The sequence below is a fragment of the Prionailurus viverrinus genome, chromosome E1 (genome assembly GCF_022837055.1).
Source record: "Prionailurus viverrinus isolate Anna chromosome E1, UM_Priviv_1.0, whole genome shotgun sequence".
NCBI lineage: Eukaryota > Metazoa > Chordata > Mammalia > Carnivora > Felidae > Prionailurus > Prionailurus viverrinus.
The window spans coordinates 36,867,728-36,883,556 of NC_062574.1; the positions used below are offsets into that span (position 1 = coordinate 36,867,728).

General features: G+C 40.0%; 1 protein-coding gene across 19 annotated transcripts in view; it reads left to right on the forward strand.

Moving 5' to 3' along the window:
• The window catches only part of EFCAB3 (EF-hand calcium binding domain 3), a 477,549-nt gene that overhangs the window by 439,479 nt on the left and 22,241 nt on the right, over positions 1–15,829 (forward strand). For 17 of the 19 annotated variants that reach the window (XM_047833629.1, XM_047833634.1, XM_047833633.1 and 14 more), the window contains 2 exons: positions 9,230–9,320; positions 13,462–13,538. In XM_047833629.1, the coding sequence (XP_047689585.1) occupies positions 9,230–9,320; positions 13,462–13,538 (168 nt within the window). The other 2 variants (XM_047833652.1, XM_047833651.1) reach the window with 2 other exon arrangements.

A 15,829-nucleotide genomic window follows, 5' to 3' on the forward strand; every position in this document is an offset into this window, starting at 1 on the left:
AAAAAATAAGGAGGTAAGGGTGTAAGCCATGAATAATCTAGGGCAAGAACACTCCATGCAGAGGGCAGAGCAAGTGTAAATGCCTTTATACAGAGGCATGCTTGCAGTATTTGAGAAAAAGCAAATTAGCCAGAGTGACCAAGGGCAGTATAGGAAGAGATAAAGTCATAGACTAGGAGACAGGACCATCACATTCAGGCACGTAGGCTCTGCAGTGCACAATTCCAGGACCCTGCAATGACGTGTTCCAATGGCAGGGTTGGGGAAACAGGTGCAGTAGTAACAGATCATATAAGCCTTGAAGGGCATTGTAAAAGTTGGATTTTTACCCTGAGTGACGTAGGAAACTACTGGAGGATTTGAGCAGAGACATGACATGATCTGATTTAAATTTTAAAACGATTATCCTGGCTTCTGTGTATAGGATAGACTTGGCAAGGAGTGGATGAGGCAAGAGCAGAAGCAGGGAGACCAGTTAGACAAGAAGTGCAGGTAGAAATGGAGGTGGGGGAAAGTAATTTGGTTACATATATATTCTGAAGATGGAATCAACAGTATTTCCTGATAGATATATTCCCTGATGTATCCCAGGGCCTAGAACATAGTAGGCACACAAAAAAATATTTATGGAATGAGTGGATTGGATTAGATGTGGAATACAAGAGAAGAGGAATGGAACATATTCCAGGGGTTTGGCCTGAACAGGATGGAGTACAGGCCTGGAAGGATGGAACTGCCATTTCCTAAGTGAAGAGACCAATGAATATATTTGTTATATTTGTTGAGTTAGTGTTATATTTGGTGTTATATTTGTTGAGTTAGTGAAGAAATGAATTCAAATATGTATGGATGCAAATATTATGGAAAGAGGAGATACTGGAAATCAGAGTATTTAGTGGTTTTCAGAATATGGGTCAAACAATTTAATATTAAAACTTGCTATCAAGTTGATGCTAGCAAAATTTTCTGATATTTTGGATTGATTCTCAAGCTAAACCAATGAGAGGAACAGGTGGTTGTCACATATTTGTATTTTCCTCTTAGGGCCTATGTATATTGATTCTTGTAATCCCCCTCCCATTCTCGAATCCATGCCTTGCTGTAATGGGATGGGGGTGAGTGTTTTTGCTGTGTATTTCCATTGTTGCTGCTCCAAAAGAACCATCCATGTTGATGTACATATATTTTTAAATTATAACTAGTTGGTCTAAATGAGTAATAGCTAAAATGGTATTGTGTAAAGGGGAGTAAGCCTTTTAATTTCTGCAAATATTTCCATTATCATTAATCTAGACTACTCAGGAGGGAGCAAGAGAGGAACTGGGGATCCTCAGGACTGGGCCATCCCTAAAATTTGTATGCAACCACAAAAGACCCTGAATAGCTAAAGCAGTCCTAAAAAAGGAAAACAAAGCTGGAGGCATCATAATTCTGGGCTTAAAGCTAGTATTACAAAGCTCTAATCATCAAGACAGTGTGGTGCTGGCAAAAACCAGACACATAGGTCAATGGAATGGAATAGAGAACCCAGAAAAGGACCCACAAATGTATAGCCAACTAATCTTCAACCAAGCGGGAAAGAATAACCAATGGAAAAAAGACAGTCTATTTAACAAATGGTGTCAGGAAAACTGGACAGCACGTGCAGAAGAATGAACCTGGACCACTTTCTTACACCATACACAAAAATAAACTCAAAATGGATGAAAGACCTAAATGTGAGACAGGAAATCATCAAAATCCTAAAGGACAAAACAGGTAGCAACCTCTTTGACATCGGCCACAGCAACTTCTTACTAGACACATCTCCCGAGACAAGGGAAACAAAAGCAAAAATGAACTATTGGGAGCTCATCAAGATAAAAAGCTTCTGCACATACTTGTATGTGAAGGAAACAATCAACAAAATTCAAAGGCAGCCTACGGAATGGGAGAAGATCTTGGCAAATGATATATCTGTTAGAGGATTAGTATCCAAAATCTGTAAATAACTTGTCAAACTCAGCACCCAAAAAACAAATAATCCAGTTAAGAAATGGGAAGAAGACATGAATAGACATTTTTCCACAGAAGACATCCACATGGCTAACAGACACATGAAAAGATGCTCAACGTCTCTCATCATCAGAGAAATACAAATCAAAACCCACAATGAGATACCACCTCACGCCTGTCAGAATAGCTAAAATTAACAAAAGAAACAACATATGTTGGTAAGGATGCCAAGAAAGGGGAATCCTCTTGCACTGTTGGTGGGAATACAAACTGATGCAGCCACTTTGGAAAACAATATAGAGGTTCCTTAAAAAGTTAAAAATACAACTACCCTATGGCCCAGCAATTGCACCACTAGATATTTACCCAAAGGATACAAAAATACTGATTCAAAGGGGCACATGAACCCTGGTGTTTATACCAGCATTACCAACAATAGCCACATTATGGAAAGAGCCCAAATGTCCATTGACTGATGAAAGGATAAATGAAGATGTGGTGTATATATACAATGGAAGAATAGCCTTCAAAAAGAATGAAATCTTGCCATTTGTGATGACGTGGATGGAGCTAGAGTGTATTTCACTTAAGTGAAATAAGTCAGAGAAAGACAAATACCATATGACATCACTCACATGTAATTTAAGAAACAGATGAACACAGAGGAAGGGGAAAAAAATAAAAAGGGAAGGACTGCCTGAGTGCCTCAGGCAGTTGAGCAACCAACTTTGGCTCAGGTCATGATGTCACAGTCCTTGAGCTCAAGACCTACATCGGGCTCTGTGCTGACAGCTCGGAGCCTGGAGCCTGCTTCAGATTCTGTGTCTCCCTCTCTCTCTGCCCCTCCCCTGCTCACACTCTGTCTCTCTTTGTCTCTCAAAAATAAATAAACATTTAAAAAAAATTTTTAAGAAAAAAGAAAGAGAGAGGGAAGCAAACCACAAGAGACTCTTAACTAGAGAGAACAAACTGAGGATTGAAGGAGGGGAGTGGGCAGGGGATGGGCTAAATGGGTGATGGGTATTAAGGAGGGCACTTGTTGTGATGAGCACTTAGGTGTTATATATAAATGATGAATTACTAATTTCTCCTGCAACCAATATTATATGTTAACTAACTAGAACTTAAATAAAAATTTGGGGGGGAAAAATTAAAGGATGACATCATCCCAAAGGATTTTGCCTACCCACGTTACCAGAGTTAAGGTAGGAAATAATATTTCCTTCATGCTGACATACCCTGATGATTTCTAGGTGGTAAAGAGTGAGAAAAGCCAAAGATGAGGGAGTTGCTAGGAAGTACAGTTTCTGTGCCCAAAAGGAAGGAACATCTCGACTTTCCCCAGTCATTCAATGAACATCTCCTAGGACTCTGTCATAGAACATTGCAGCTTCTGACCTCAAGGTGCTGACACTCAATGAAAGCAAAACAGCCAGGGAGAGAAACAAAGGAATCTGCCTGTAAAAAAAAAACTGGCCTACTGGGGCAGTATCTCTAACAGAGAGTTAGCTACATTTTTTCTTTTTCTGAAAAGTACCGTTCCCATCAATCTGGTAAATGACAGAACTGGTGAGATTTTCTTCTCCTTAAAGCTCATATATCTTTAACGGTACAAGATGAACTAGACTTTACCCTAATATATTAGGTTTTCAGGGGTGCGTGGGTGACTCGGTTAATTGTCCGACTTTGGTTCAGGTCATGATCTCACAGTCTGTGGGTTCAAGCCCCATGGCAGGGTCTGTGCTGACAGCCAGAGCCTGGAGCCTGCTTCAGATTCTGTGTCTCCTTCTCTCTCTCTCTGCCCCTCCCCTGCTTGTGTGCACTCTCTCTCTCTCTCTCTCTCAAAAATAAATAAACATTAAAAAAAAATTAGGTTTTCAGAACTTACAAATTATAAATCACACCAAGACACAACCTTTTGTCATGAAGTTTTTCTCCTTTAGCAAACAGTACTACATAGAAAGAAGCCTAATACTAATATTCTTCCCATCTAATATTCATTTCCTTCTTATTCTTCATAAGGTCAGAAGAGAATATGAGCCTAGGCAACTGTCAGAGTAATATGGTTGAATTAATTCCCATTGAAAACAGCTATAGACATTCAACATTCCTACTCAAATATCTTCAGGATTCCCCGGAGCTAATAAAGTCCAGAATGCCTCAGCTTAACAATGAAGATGTATATATGTCTAAAAAAAAAAAAGACATTAAATAAGTGACATGGTTGGTCTAGGAAACTACAAAAAATGATGGGGACTATGGCAATCAGAAAACATATGGTTCCAGTTAAGGGGATGACAGTTGTTCTGCTCCAGCCAATTATGGCTAAGCAGGAATGTGGGCCCCATGTTTTCCGATCTTTGGGTTTTTCATGAGAAGTCGTAAACTGATAACTCTTAATTTACCCATGTTTTCACTTTTGAAATTCAAGTTTTTAAATGTGGTATAAGCCTAATGAAATTTGTGTGAGGATCAAATTTGCAATCTCTGTTCTATGAACCACACCTAATCCAACCTACCTAATTATTTCTGCTCCCACTCACTTCATGCAATCCTATCCTCTAATGTGGTTGAGCTGTTCTTTGTCTCCTAATTTTCATGATTATTCTACATACTTTTGTTCCTTTTCCACTCTAAACAGCTCTTCCCTCAGTGCTACACATTAAAATTCTACTTTTCCCTACACAGAAGACCTAAAGCTGTAAATGCTTAGAAGAAAACATAGGAGAAAAGCTTCATTGTATTGGGTTTGGTAATGATTCCTTGGATATTATACCAAAAGCACATGCAACAAAAGTAGAAATAAATTGGACCACAGGGGTGCCTGGGTGGCTCAGTTCATTAAGTGTTCGACTCTTGATTTCAGCTCAGGTCGTGATCTCATATTTCGTGAGATCAAGCCCCACGTCAGGCTCTGCACTGGCAGCTCGGAGCCTGATTGAGATTCTCTCTCTCTCTCCACCCCTCCCCCACACTCTCTCTTTCTCTCAAAATAAATAAAGGAAAATTTAAAAATAAAAAAAGAGGGGCGCCTGGGTGGCGCAGTCGGTTAAGCGTCCGACTTCAGCCAGGTCACGATCTCGCGGTCCGTGAGTTCGAGCCCCGCGTCGGGCTCTGGGCTGATGGCTCAGAGCCTGGAGCCTGTTTCCGATTCTGTGTCTCCCTCTCTCTCTGCCCCTCCCCCGTTCATGCTCTGTCTGTCTCTCTCTGTCCCAAAAATAAATAAAAACGTTGAAAAAAAATTTTTTTTAAAAAATAAAATAAAATAAAAAATAAAAAATAAAAAAAGAAATTGGACCACATAAAAATCTAAAACTACTGTGCATCAAAGACCACAATCAGCAGAGTAAAAAGGCAACCTACAGAATGGAAGACAATATTTGCAAATATTTTATATAATAAGGGGTTAATATCCAGAAAATATAAAGAACTACAACTCAACAACAGAAAAAAAATTAGAAAGTAAGCAAAAGAATTGAATACACAGTTTTCCACAGAAGATATACAAATGACCATCAAGCATATGAGAAGATGCTCAACATTAATAATCCCTAATGATTATTAGGGAAATATAAATTGAAACCACAATAAGATATATGACCTCATACCCATCAGGGTGGCTATTATCAAAAAAAAAAACAAAAAAACAGGAAAGGATGTGGATAAATTGGAATTCTTGTGCACTTTTGGCAGGAATGTAAAATGATGGCCACTATGGAAAACAATATTTCTTTAAAAAATTAAAAATATAATTACTGTGTGATTCAGCAATTCCACTTCTGGGTATAAAGCTAAAGGATTGAAAGCAAGGTCTCAAAGAAATATTTGTACACCAATGTGTCATAGCAACGTTATTCACAGTAGCCAAAAGGTGGAAGAGACCCAAGTGTCCAATGACAGATAAATGGATAAATAAAATGTGGTACATAAAATGGAATATTATTCAGGCTTAAAAAATAAGAAAATTCTGACACAGGCTACAACATGGGTGAACCTTGAGAACATTATGCTAAGTGAAATACACCAGTCACAAAAAGACAAATACTGTGTGATTCCACTTAGATGAGATTTCTGAAGTCAAATTCATAGAAAATAGAATTGTGGTTGCCAGGGATTAAAGGGAGGGGTAAATTGGGGAGCTATTGTTCAGTGAATTTAGAGGTTGATTTATGCAAAATAAAGTTCTGGAAGTTGATTGCACAACAATGTAAATATACTTTTTTTTAAGTGTATGTATTTATTTTGAGAGAGCACAAGCAGGTGAGAGACAGAGAGGGAGAGAGAGAATCCCAAGCAAGTGCTGACAGTGCATAGCCCAATGTGGGGCTCAAACTCATGAACCAGGAGATCGTGGCCTGAGCCAAGATCAAGAGTCGGAAACTTAACTGACTGAGCCACCCAGGGGCCCCAAATTTAAATATACTTAGTTACAAACATATGCTTAGGGGCCCCTGGGTGGCTCAGTTGGTTAAGCCCCCAATTTCAGCTCAGGTCATAATCTTGCAGTCCGTGAGTTCAAGCCCCTCATCGGGCTCTGTGCTGACAGCTCAGAGCCTGAAGCCTGCTTCAAATTGTGTCTCCCTCTGTCTCTGCCCTCCCCTGCTTGTGTGCACATGCGCTCTCTCTCTCAAAAATAAATAAATAAATAAATAAATAAATAAATAAATAAACATTAAAAATAAAACTTTAAAAAATAAACTGATAAACTGTATGCTTAAAATGGTTAAGATAGTAAATTTTGCTATGTGTTTTTACTGCAGTTTAAAATAATATTTAAAATAATAATATTTCTCAACAATCCCATCCAATGACAATGCCATTATTCCCATTTTATTTTGTTTTTTAAGTTTATTTATTTATTTATTGAGCACACGCACAAGCGAGAGAGGTGCAGAGAGGGAGAGCAAGAATCCCAAGCAGGCTCCACGCTGTCAATGCAGAGCCTGATGCAGGGCTCGATCTCCCAAACCATAAGATCATGACCTGAGCTGAGATCAAGAGTCAGACGTTCAACAAACTGAGCCACCCAGGTGCCCCCATAATTCCCATTTTATTCTTGATAGGCCCATAATACAGTAGGCCCTTATTAAATACTTGTTTAATTCATTCATAAATTAAACCATCACTTTCTTTCCCTCTGTATCCCAGACCAGAATGGGAGGCAAATATCAAGTTCAAAAGACTAGGGAAGTGTCAAATTATGCTTACAATAAACTCTGAGAACAGGAATAAGAAGCCTCTAGAACTGCAGCTCCTGAATGAGGCCTGAAACAATTTTGGGGGCTCAAGCTAAACCTTGGGTGCCAAAGGTATCTGTGTTTAGCCGCAAGGAAGACTATAAAAATATGCCTAACTCATGTTATTTGATTTACCATGCCATTAGGCATGTCAGATCTTGAATATTAAAGTTTCTAATTAAAACAATCATAATCCTTTTTTTTTAATTTTTTTAAATGTTTTTATTTATTTTTGAGACAGAGAGAGAGCGCGAGCAGGGCAGGGGCAGAGAGAGAGGGAGACACAGAATTCTAAGCAGGCTCCAGGCTCCGAGCTGTCAGCACAGAGCCCGACGCCGGGCTTGAACCCACAAACCGCAAGATCATGACCTGAGCCAAAGTCGGACACTCAACCGACTGAGTCACCCAGGCGCCCCAACAATCATAATCCTTTTTTAAATTGCTCTTTTTCAATCACTCTTTCCAATAATACCACAGTCTACAAATCTATGAGAGTTTCGGGTATTTTTTGTCCTTCTTTCTAGGCTAAAACAATTAATGAAGTGGTTCTTAATCACCATTAAATCAAGGCATTTCAGTAAAATTTTTCATTCGAACAACTTCCAACTCACTGATGTTTAACATGGAAATATTCTAATACAGAATTAAAAAAAAAAAAAAACCTTCCCCTCCCCTGAAACCCCGACAGTGTCAAAACGTTCCCATTCTGTAATTCACACCCACGATACCCCAAGGGTACTAAATGAACCACATTGAAAAACCTGTTGCTTTAAATCTGGAAGGAGCTTATAAGTCATTCTCTCCTGGGCCCAAGCCTGAGAAGTGAATGAGGTCACAGTTGTATGATGGAACAAACCCTTTATTGGATTCTTGATCTGATTGAAGCCCAGGGGTGGTAGGTAGCGCGGCTTAGAAGTAGGCAAATATCTGGATTGTGTAGGAATTTATGCTGAGTCCTTTTTTTTTTTTTCCAAATCTATCATCTCTAAGAGAGATTGAAGGTAGTTTTTTAAAGGAATGATTATTTTGTACCATGAGGATGATTTCGCAGCACCTTTCAAGTGCCTAAATTGTTGAGCCTCTCCGGAGTTCCCAGTTCTATGGTAGGTTTTTGGACTGTGAACATATGTAATTGAGTTGTTTGGAAACAACTGGCTTTCCAGGCTCTGAGGTGAAGAGCTGGGAAAATGGATCAAACTATAACTAAATATACACAGACTTTTTCTTCGTGGTTTCATAGATTTGATTGTCTATTATTCCTAAGTCAGCAACCCAGTATTCTTGTCAGTGAACCACCTAATATACTTTGAAAAAATAATTAGAGAGGGCAAGCCAACAATAAAAGGGGGAAGCCCTACCAACCTGGCTTCGGGCCCATAGGCCCTGATGTCCAAACTCTGCAGAAGTGGAAAGGCAGGACTAGGGAGGCTCTACTGGTTAAAAGTCCATTCAGGAGAGTCTAGGGCAGTGAAACAGCATTGTATCCTACCTCCACTCCTGCTTTTAAGGAAGACGAGTAGGTTCATAAGAACTGACGGGACAGGGAGGGACCTCCAGGAAGGAAACCCTGGGAAGATCTACTTACTACCAGGCAGGCATCCAAGATATAAATAAGTAGGTAAATATTTTATAAATGCTGTAACGTTTTACTCTCTGTCAATTACGACGTGTATATTCTACCAATTTCAGAAATAAATTTTGTCTTTAAATAACTCTTTCCACATCTTTCTAGGATGCTTTATGTCACATGGTACCACTTATTTTTACTCTGTGAAGGGGGTAGACAGTGATAAGAATTTTGCTTAGAGATCTCTGGACGGTGAAGGGCCCTTCCGCATGGCCTTCCAACTCTGCACACACCTCTAACTTGAATTTGCACATATTACCATTCCTCAAGGCCCTGGACTTCAAACTCTAGGTCTTAAGCTAGGGAAGTTGCAAAAGAAAATAGAGGAATTAATCTGTGATTTGATCTATTTGTATCTTCTGAATTCCAGACAGAGTTATTGGCCCCATGGCAGTTTCTGATATTAAATCAAAAGTTAAGCTGAATCCTCTAACAAAAGTACCCAGCTCCCATGGCAAGAGGTAAGTAATGAATGTATTCAGGTGATAAGTAGATTAAGATAAAGGATTATTAAGGTGTCTTGCCATTTGCAACAATGTGGATGGAACTAGAGTGTATTATACCAAGCAAAATAAGTCAGAGAAAGACATATATATGATTTCACTCATATGTGGAATTTAAGAAACAAAACAGATGAACATAGGGGAAGGGAAGAAAAAATAACCTAAAAACAGAGAGGGGGCATCTAGGTGACCCAGTCGTTTAAGCATCTGACTCTTGATTTCATCTCAGGTCATGATCTCACAGTTTGTGAGTTCGAGCCCCACATTGGGCTCTGCACTGACAGCATGGAACCTGCTTGGAATTCTCTCTTCCCCTCCCTTCCCCCTCTCCATTTGCTCTCTCTCTGTCTCAAAATAAATAAACATTAAACATTAAAAAAAAAAACAGGGAGGCAAACCATCAGAGATTCTTAAATACAGAGAACAAACTGAGGGTTGCTGGAGGTGAGGTGGGAGGGGTGGGCTAAACGGGTGATGGGTATTAAGGGGGTACTTATTGGGATGAGCACTGGGTGTTCTACATAAGTGATGAATCACTGGGTTCTACTCCTGAAACCATTACTACACTGTATGTTAAATAACTTGAATTTAAATAAATAAAATTTAAAAATAAAATAAATGGAAAAAAAGAATTATTAAGGTGGTAAATGTATTAAATACCCGTAAAGGCTATGAGGAAACAAATTAGGATGTTCTTCAAGTATCCTGTGATAAATTTAGTTATAAAACAAAACATATGAATTGAAGATAAAGATTTTTATGAAAAGAAAAAATCCTTTTTGATCGGAGAAACAAAAAGTTCTTCCTGTTCGCCCAAATGAGAGACAATTTTTGTGTAAGGTGACAGAATATCCTAGAGGGCTTAAGAAGTTGTCAGTAGTACATTAAGATATTTTGAGTGCCAGTTTATTTTTTTTTAATTTTTTTAAATGTTTATTTATTTTTGAGACAGAGAGAGACAGAGCATAAACAGGGGAGGGTCAGCGAGAGGAAGACACAGAATCTGAAATGGGCTCCAGGCTCTGAGCTGTCAGCACAGAGCCCGATGCGGGGCTCGAACTCACGGATTGTGAGATCGTGACCTGAGCCGAAGCCGGACACTCAACCGACTGAGCCACCCAGGCGCCCCTTTTTTCTTTTTTTTCTTTTTTAATTTTTTTTTTAATGTTTATTTATTTTTGAGACAGAGAGAGACAGAGCATGAACAGGAGGGGCAGAGAGAGAGGGAGACACAGAATCTGAAACGGGTTGAGTGCCAGTTTAAAGGCGAATAACGTTAGGGGATCACAAAGAAGACCTAATCCCCTAAGCAAGTCAGTACAGAGAAGGTCTGTAGCTCAAATATGATGGGTAAAATGAAATCTAGTAAATTAGCCGTGACTGACCTTGAGCTAAAATTGGGAAGGGAGATTTGCCTGTGATATTAGCAAAAGCTTTTTCCTCCGTCTGATAATTACAAATTCCAATAAACAGTAGCCACTAGTGACTAAAACAGCCTGATCTATATTTTATCAGAGCACAAGAAGAAGAGCCTCTCTTCTCCCTCACAACCACCCATTTTCTCTGCCACTTGGAGAGATTTCTCCAAGCGTCCTTGACTGTGCCGTTCGCTGCTGCAGGAATAGATTCCTGACCTCTTTCCGAGAGATGTGGGCAGGACACCTTACAGCCACCAAGTCCCTTGATCTCATTGTTCCCTCACCCTGCATTTCAAACTGTCTCTTGAACTAGTGACATTCTTGTCACTGAAAGGAGTCAAGCAAAGTCTAGACAAAGCACACGTAGAGGGAATTCCTACATGAGATGAGAGGCCAGCCCAGGCTCATTCCAAACCTAAGGTTCTTCAAAGCTCTGAAACATTATAAAATAAAAAGACCATTTCCTGTGTGGTTTGAAATTCTGCCAAGAGGATCCTTTTTGAATGTTGCTAATAAAGACATCACACTGCCTGACTTGCTTCTCGAGAACTTCCTATTTCTCCATCTACCGCATCTTTTATAGCATGCAAAAGGAACCTGTTTATATTTAGAAATACGATGAATATAAAATAACCTGAGTAAGGCAAACTGGAGTTTTCAGAGATTCAAATAAGTGATAGAATGGAAACAGCAGCAGAAGAAATCAGTGTTGGTAAAAGCAGAGAAAACAAACTAATTAGGTAAAATTCCATGTTGTAAAAGTTGGGAATGGTGCATTTTGAGACCTATTACCTCCTTTTTTCCCTAGGTCCCTCTTTGAAAATGAGTTGAACCTACTAGATACTGAGGAGGAGACTAAATTCATAAACGATAATTTTTTAAATTACCATGTGTAGTATTTCTTCCAGTTTCACTTCATTTGCTTCTTGTAAAAAGATAAAAACTAGGAGATTCCATTAAAACTTTTAGTTTAGGGGCGCCTGGGTGGCTCAGTCGGTTAAGCATCCGACTTCAGTTCAGGTCATGATCTCACAGTTCGTGAGTTCGTGTGCCTGGAGCCTGCCTCGGATTCTGTGTCTCCCTCTCTCTCTCTGCCCCTCCCCTGCTCACACTCTGTCTCTCTCTCTCTCAGGAGATGAACAAACATTAAAAATAATAATAATAGGGGCGCCTGGGTGGCTCAGTCGGCTGAGCGTCCAACTTCGGCTCAGGTCATGATTTCGCAGTTTGTGAGTTCGAACCCTGCGTCAGGCTCTGTGCTGACAGCTCAGAGCCTGGAGCCTGCCTTGGATTCTGTGTCTCACTCTCTCTCTGTCCCTCCCCTGCTCATGCTCTGTCTCTCTCTGTCCCAAAAATAAATAAAACATTAAAAATATGGGGCGCCTGGGTGGCGCAGTCGGTTAAGCGTCCGACTTCAGCCAGGTCACGATCTCGCGGTCCGTGAGTTCGAGCCCCACATCGGGCTCTGGGCTGATGGCTCAGAGCCTGGAGCCTGTTTCCGATTCTGTGTCTCCCTCTCTCTCTGCCCCTCCCCCGTTCATGCTCTGTCTCTCTCTGTCCCAAAAATAAAAATAAAAACGTTGAAAAAAAAAATTCTCAAAAAAAAAAAATAATAATAAAACTTTTAGTTTAGTATCAAACCTAAATGTATTTTAAATAAAATTAATGTATAAAATTATGATTTTTTAAACCTACTTTTAAATTACTATAAGAAAACCCAGTTATGCATAATGTACTTTATGTACTCTAAACTAATAACCTCCTGTAGATCTATACAAAATATCCCCAAAGTATCCATACATTTTCTCTTTTTTCCAGATTTTATTTTTCTGAGGAAATGAAAAGTCACCCAGTGTTCCAAACCTTCCAGAAGTGATCACTTTCTCAGTAGATAGGTAGATACATACATATAGATATGGTTGATATACATATAGACCATATATAGATATAGGTATAGATGTAGATGTACATATATCTACCTCTATCTCATATGCGGGTAAAAATACAATTTGGCAGTTAAAGTCATAAAATAATTATAGATACAAAGTTTTCAGTATAAGGATATTCACCATAAGATTATTTATACCAGTTAAAAAATTTTTTTTATGTTTATTTCTTTTAAGAGAGAGAGAGCATGCACGCATGAGCAGGGGAGGGGCAGAGAGAGAATCCCAAGCAGACTCCACACTGTCAGCACAGAGCCCAGTGTGGGGCTTGAACTCACAAACCATGAGATCATGACCTGAACCCAAATCCAGAGTCAGATGCTGAACCAACTGAGCCATTCAGGCACCCCCTACACCCGTTAAAAATTTGAATTTATATTTCTAGCAATAGGAATAGTGTAGGGCTTATATCCTTGAGCTTTGAAGTCAGATAAACCTGAGTCTGAATCTCAGGACTTCTACCTATTATCTGTGCAATTGGGACAAGTTATTTAATCCTTCCGAGCCTCAGTTTTCTCTTTTGTAAAATGGAGAAAATCAGAGTTTTTTTTAAGGATGTAAGGGCGATGGGCAGGGATAGGGCAGAGGTGGACGTTGGTGGCCAACATTTTCTCGCTGCATCTCCTCTGGATATATTGTGATGCATACAGTCATTCCAGTCAGCAAAAACTGAAGAATGGAACTAACATTTGCTGGTTTCACATATGTATTAAATCTTCTCATGTCTTTTGTCAGGGATAAAGATTTACCAGGATCTCTCCCGTGCCAATTACAGCACAAAGAAAGGAAGCTGAATGCTTCACAAATACAAGGTAATGAGAATCATCCCCAAATGAAAGCTCCTTGATATATCTGATCATTTTCTTCTCTGAGATCTGTAACTTCAAGGGTTGACTGTAGTCCTCTGCTATTTGAGACCAGAAGTTCTAATTCAGTGTCTAATTTATGGGAAGGAAGGGCGATTACTTTCAAACAGACATCTTCCTAGAATTTGGACAGTCCTAGACAAATATTTTTATTCAAATAAGGACTTGTGGGTATGCAAAAGAACAAATGCAAAGTCAAATAGAAATCAAGTAATGAAGCCCCAGGATTTCTCACAGAAAAAAAAAATCATAATGATAAAATTAGCTAAGCTTCCTACAGTTTATCAGTCCAAATAGCAAATATTTATTTAAAGCCCATGATGTAGTAAGCCTGGGAAACATGGTCATTGCCCTGATAGGAAGTCTTTCAGAGAAGTCAGATCATTAAAGCGTGAATTTTTGACTGAAACAATTTAAATCACAATATGACACAAGTTATGATAGGGGAAGTATAAAGTATTATGGGAGCATAAAAGACAGTCTCCTGACTTGGTCTTGGGAGGATAGAAAGGGAGTCCCAGAGAAGGTTGGATAATGAGTGGAAGGCAGACAGCAAAAAGGAAGCGTTCTGGGCAAAATAGAGTAGAATCTGCAAAGGCCCAAAGGAAAGGGAAAGCATGACTCGTTAGAAAAAAAAAGAAAACAAAACAAAAAAGAAAGAAAGTCAGTCATGACTGTGTTTGGGTTCTGGGAAGGCTAATGCTTCACCCTCCAAGTTTGGAACCAGTTGAAAAAACAGGAAGCGGGGCGCCTGGGTGGCGCAGTCGGTTAAGCGTCCGACTTCAGCCAGGTCACGATCTCGAGGTCCGTGAGTTTGAGCCCCGCGTCGGGCTCTGTGCTGACGGCTCAGAGCCTGGAGCCTGTTTCCGATTCTGTGTCTCCCTCTCTCTCTGCCCCTCCCCCGTTCATGCTCTGTCTCTCTCTGTCCCAAAAATAAATAAACGTTGAAAAAAAAATTTTAAAAAGAAAAAACAGGAAGCAAAGAATCACCTTTATTTCTGGGAAAACCGGTTTGAAAAACAAAAGATTGTCAAGATCGGAATTGCATTTATCCTTGTAAAACTGAGCTAAATGCCTTAATAATAGTTTATAGGGGTGCCTGGGTGGCTCAGTCGGTTAAGTGTCAGACTCTTGGTTTTGGCTCAGGTCTTGATCTCACGATTTTGTGGATTCGAGGCCCGCATGGAGCTCTGCACGGGAAGTGCAGAGCCTGCTTAGAATTCTCTCTCTCTTCCTCTCTCTCTGCCCCTCCCTAACTCGGGCTGTCCCTGTCTTTCTCAAAATAAATAAATAAACTTTAAAATAATAATAATCACAACAACAACAACAGTTGATAGCCTTCTAAAACTTTAAGGTTTCGGGGCACCTGGGTGGCTCAGTCAGTTAAGCGGCCGACTTGGGCTCGGGTCACAATCTCGTGGTCCGTGAGTTTGAGCCCCACGTCAGGCTCTGTGCTGACAGCTCAGAGCCTGGAGCCTGTTTCAGATTCTGTGTCTCCCTCTCTCTGACCCTCCCTCGTTCATGCTCTGTCTCTCTCTGTCTCAAAAATAAATAAACATTAAAACAAATTTTTTTTAAACTTTAAGTTTTCTAATAGCATTCATATACATTGATGCTTGTTTTAAGGGTTCCCAGGATCTATTTTAATTGGGTACTATAAGACAGACAGACACATAAATGACCGTCAAGGAGGAAGAAAGTGTTATACTCCTACATCCCTAGAAATAAGAGGCACAGCAAACCATGAAGGGCACACAGGGCAGCACCAGAGTCAGCCAGGAGGCAAAGTGGAGGGTGGAGGGCAGTGGGCAAGGTCCCTTCCTGTGGTTTCTGCAGGAAGGAACAAGTTTTAAATACTACTTACATGCTGACACTTCCCAAATGTGTATGTCCAGCCCAAGCCTCTCTCCCCAGCTCCAGGCTCATATGTGATTGCCTCCTTGACACCTCCAATTATATGTCTAATAGATACCGCAAAATCAACACATCCCAAACTGAACTCCTGATGTGTTCTTCATACACTCTTTTTCATTGTGGTAAAATACACACAACATAGGGGCACCTGGGTGACACTCAGTGTCCAACTCAGTTTCGGCTCAGGTCATGATCCCAGAGTCATAAGATCGAGCCCTGTGTCGGACTCCATGCTGAGCATGGTGCCTGCTTAAGATTCTCTGTCTCTTTCCCTCTGCCCCTCTCCCCCACTCACATGCTTGCTCTCTCTTTCTCTCTAAAAT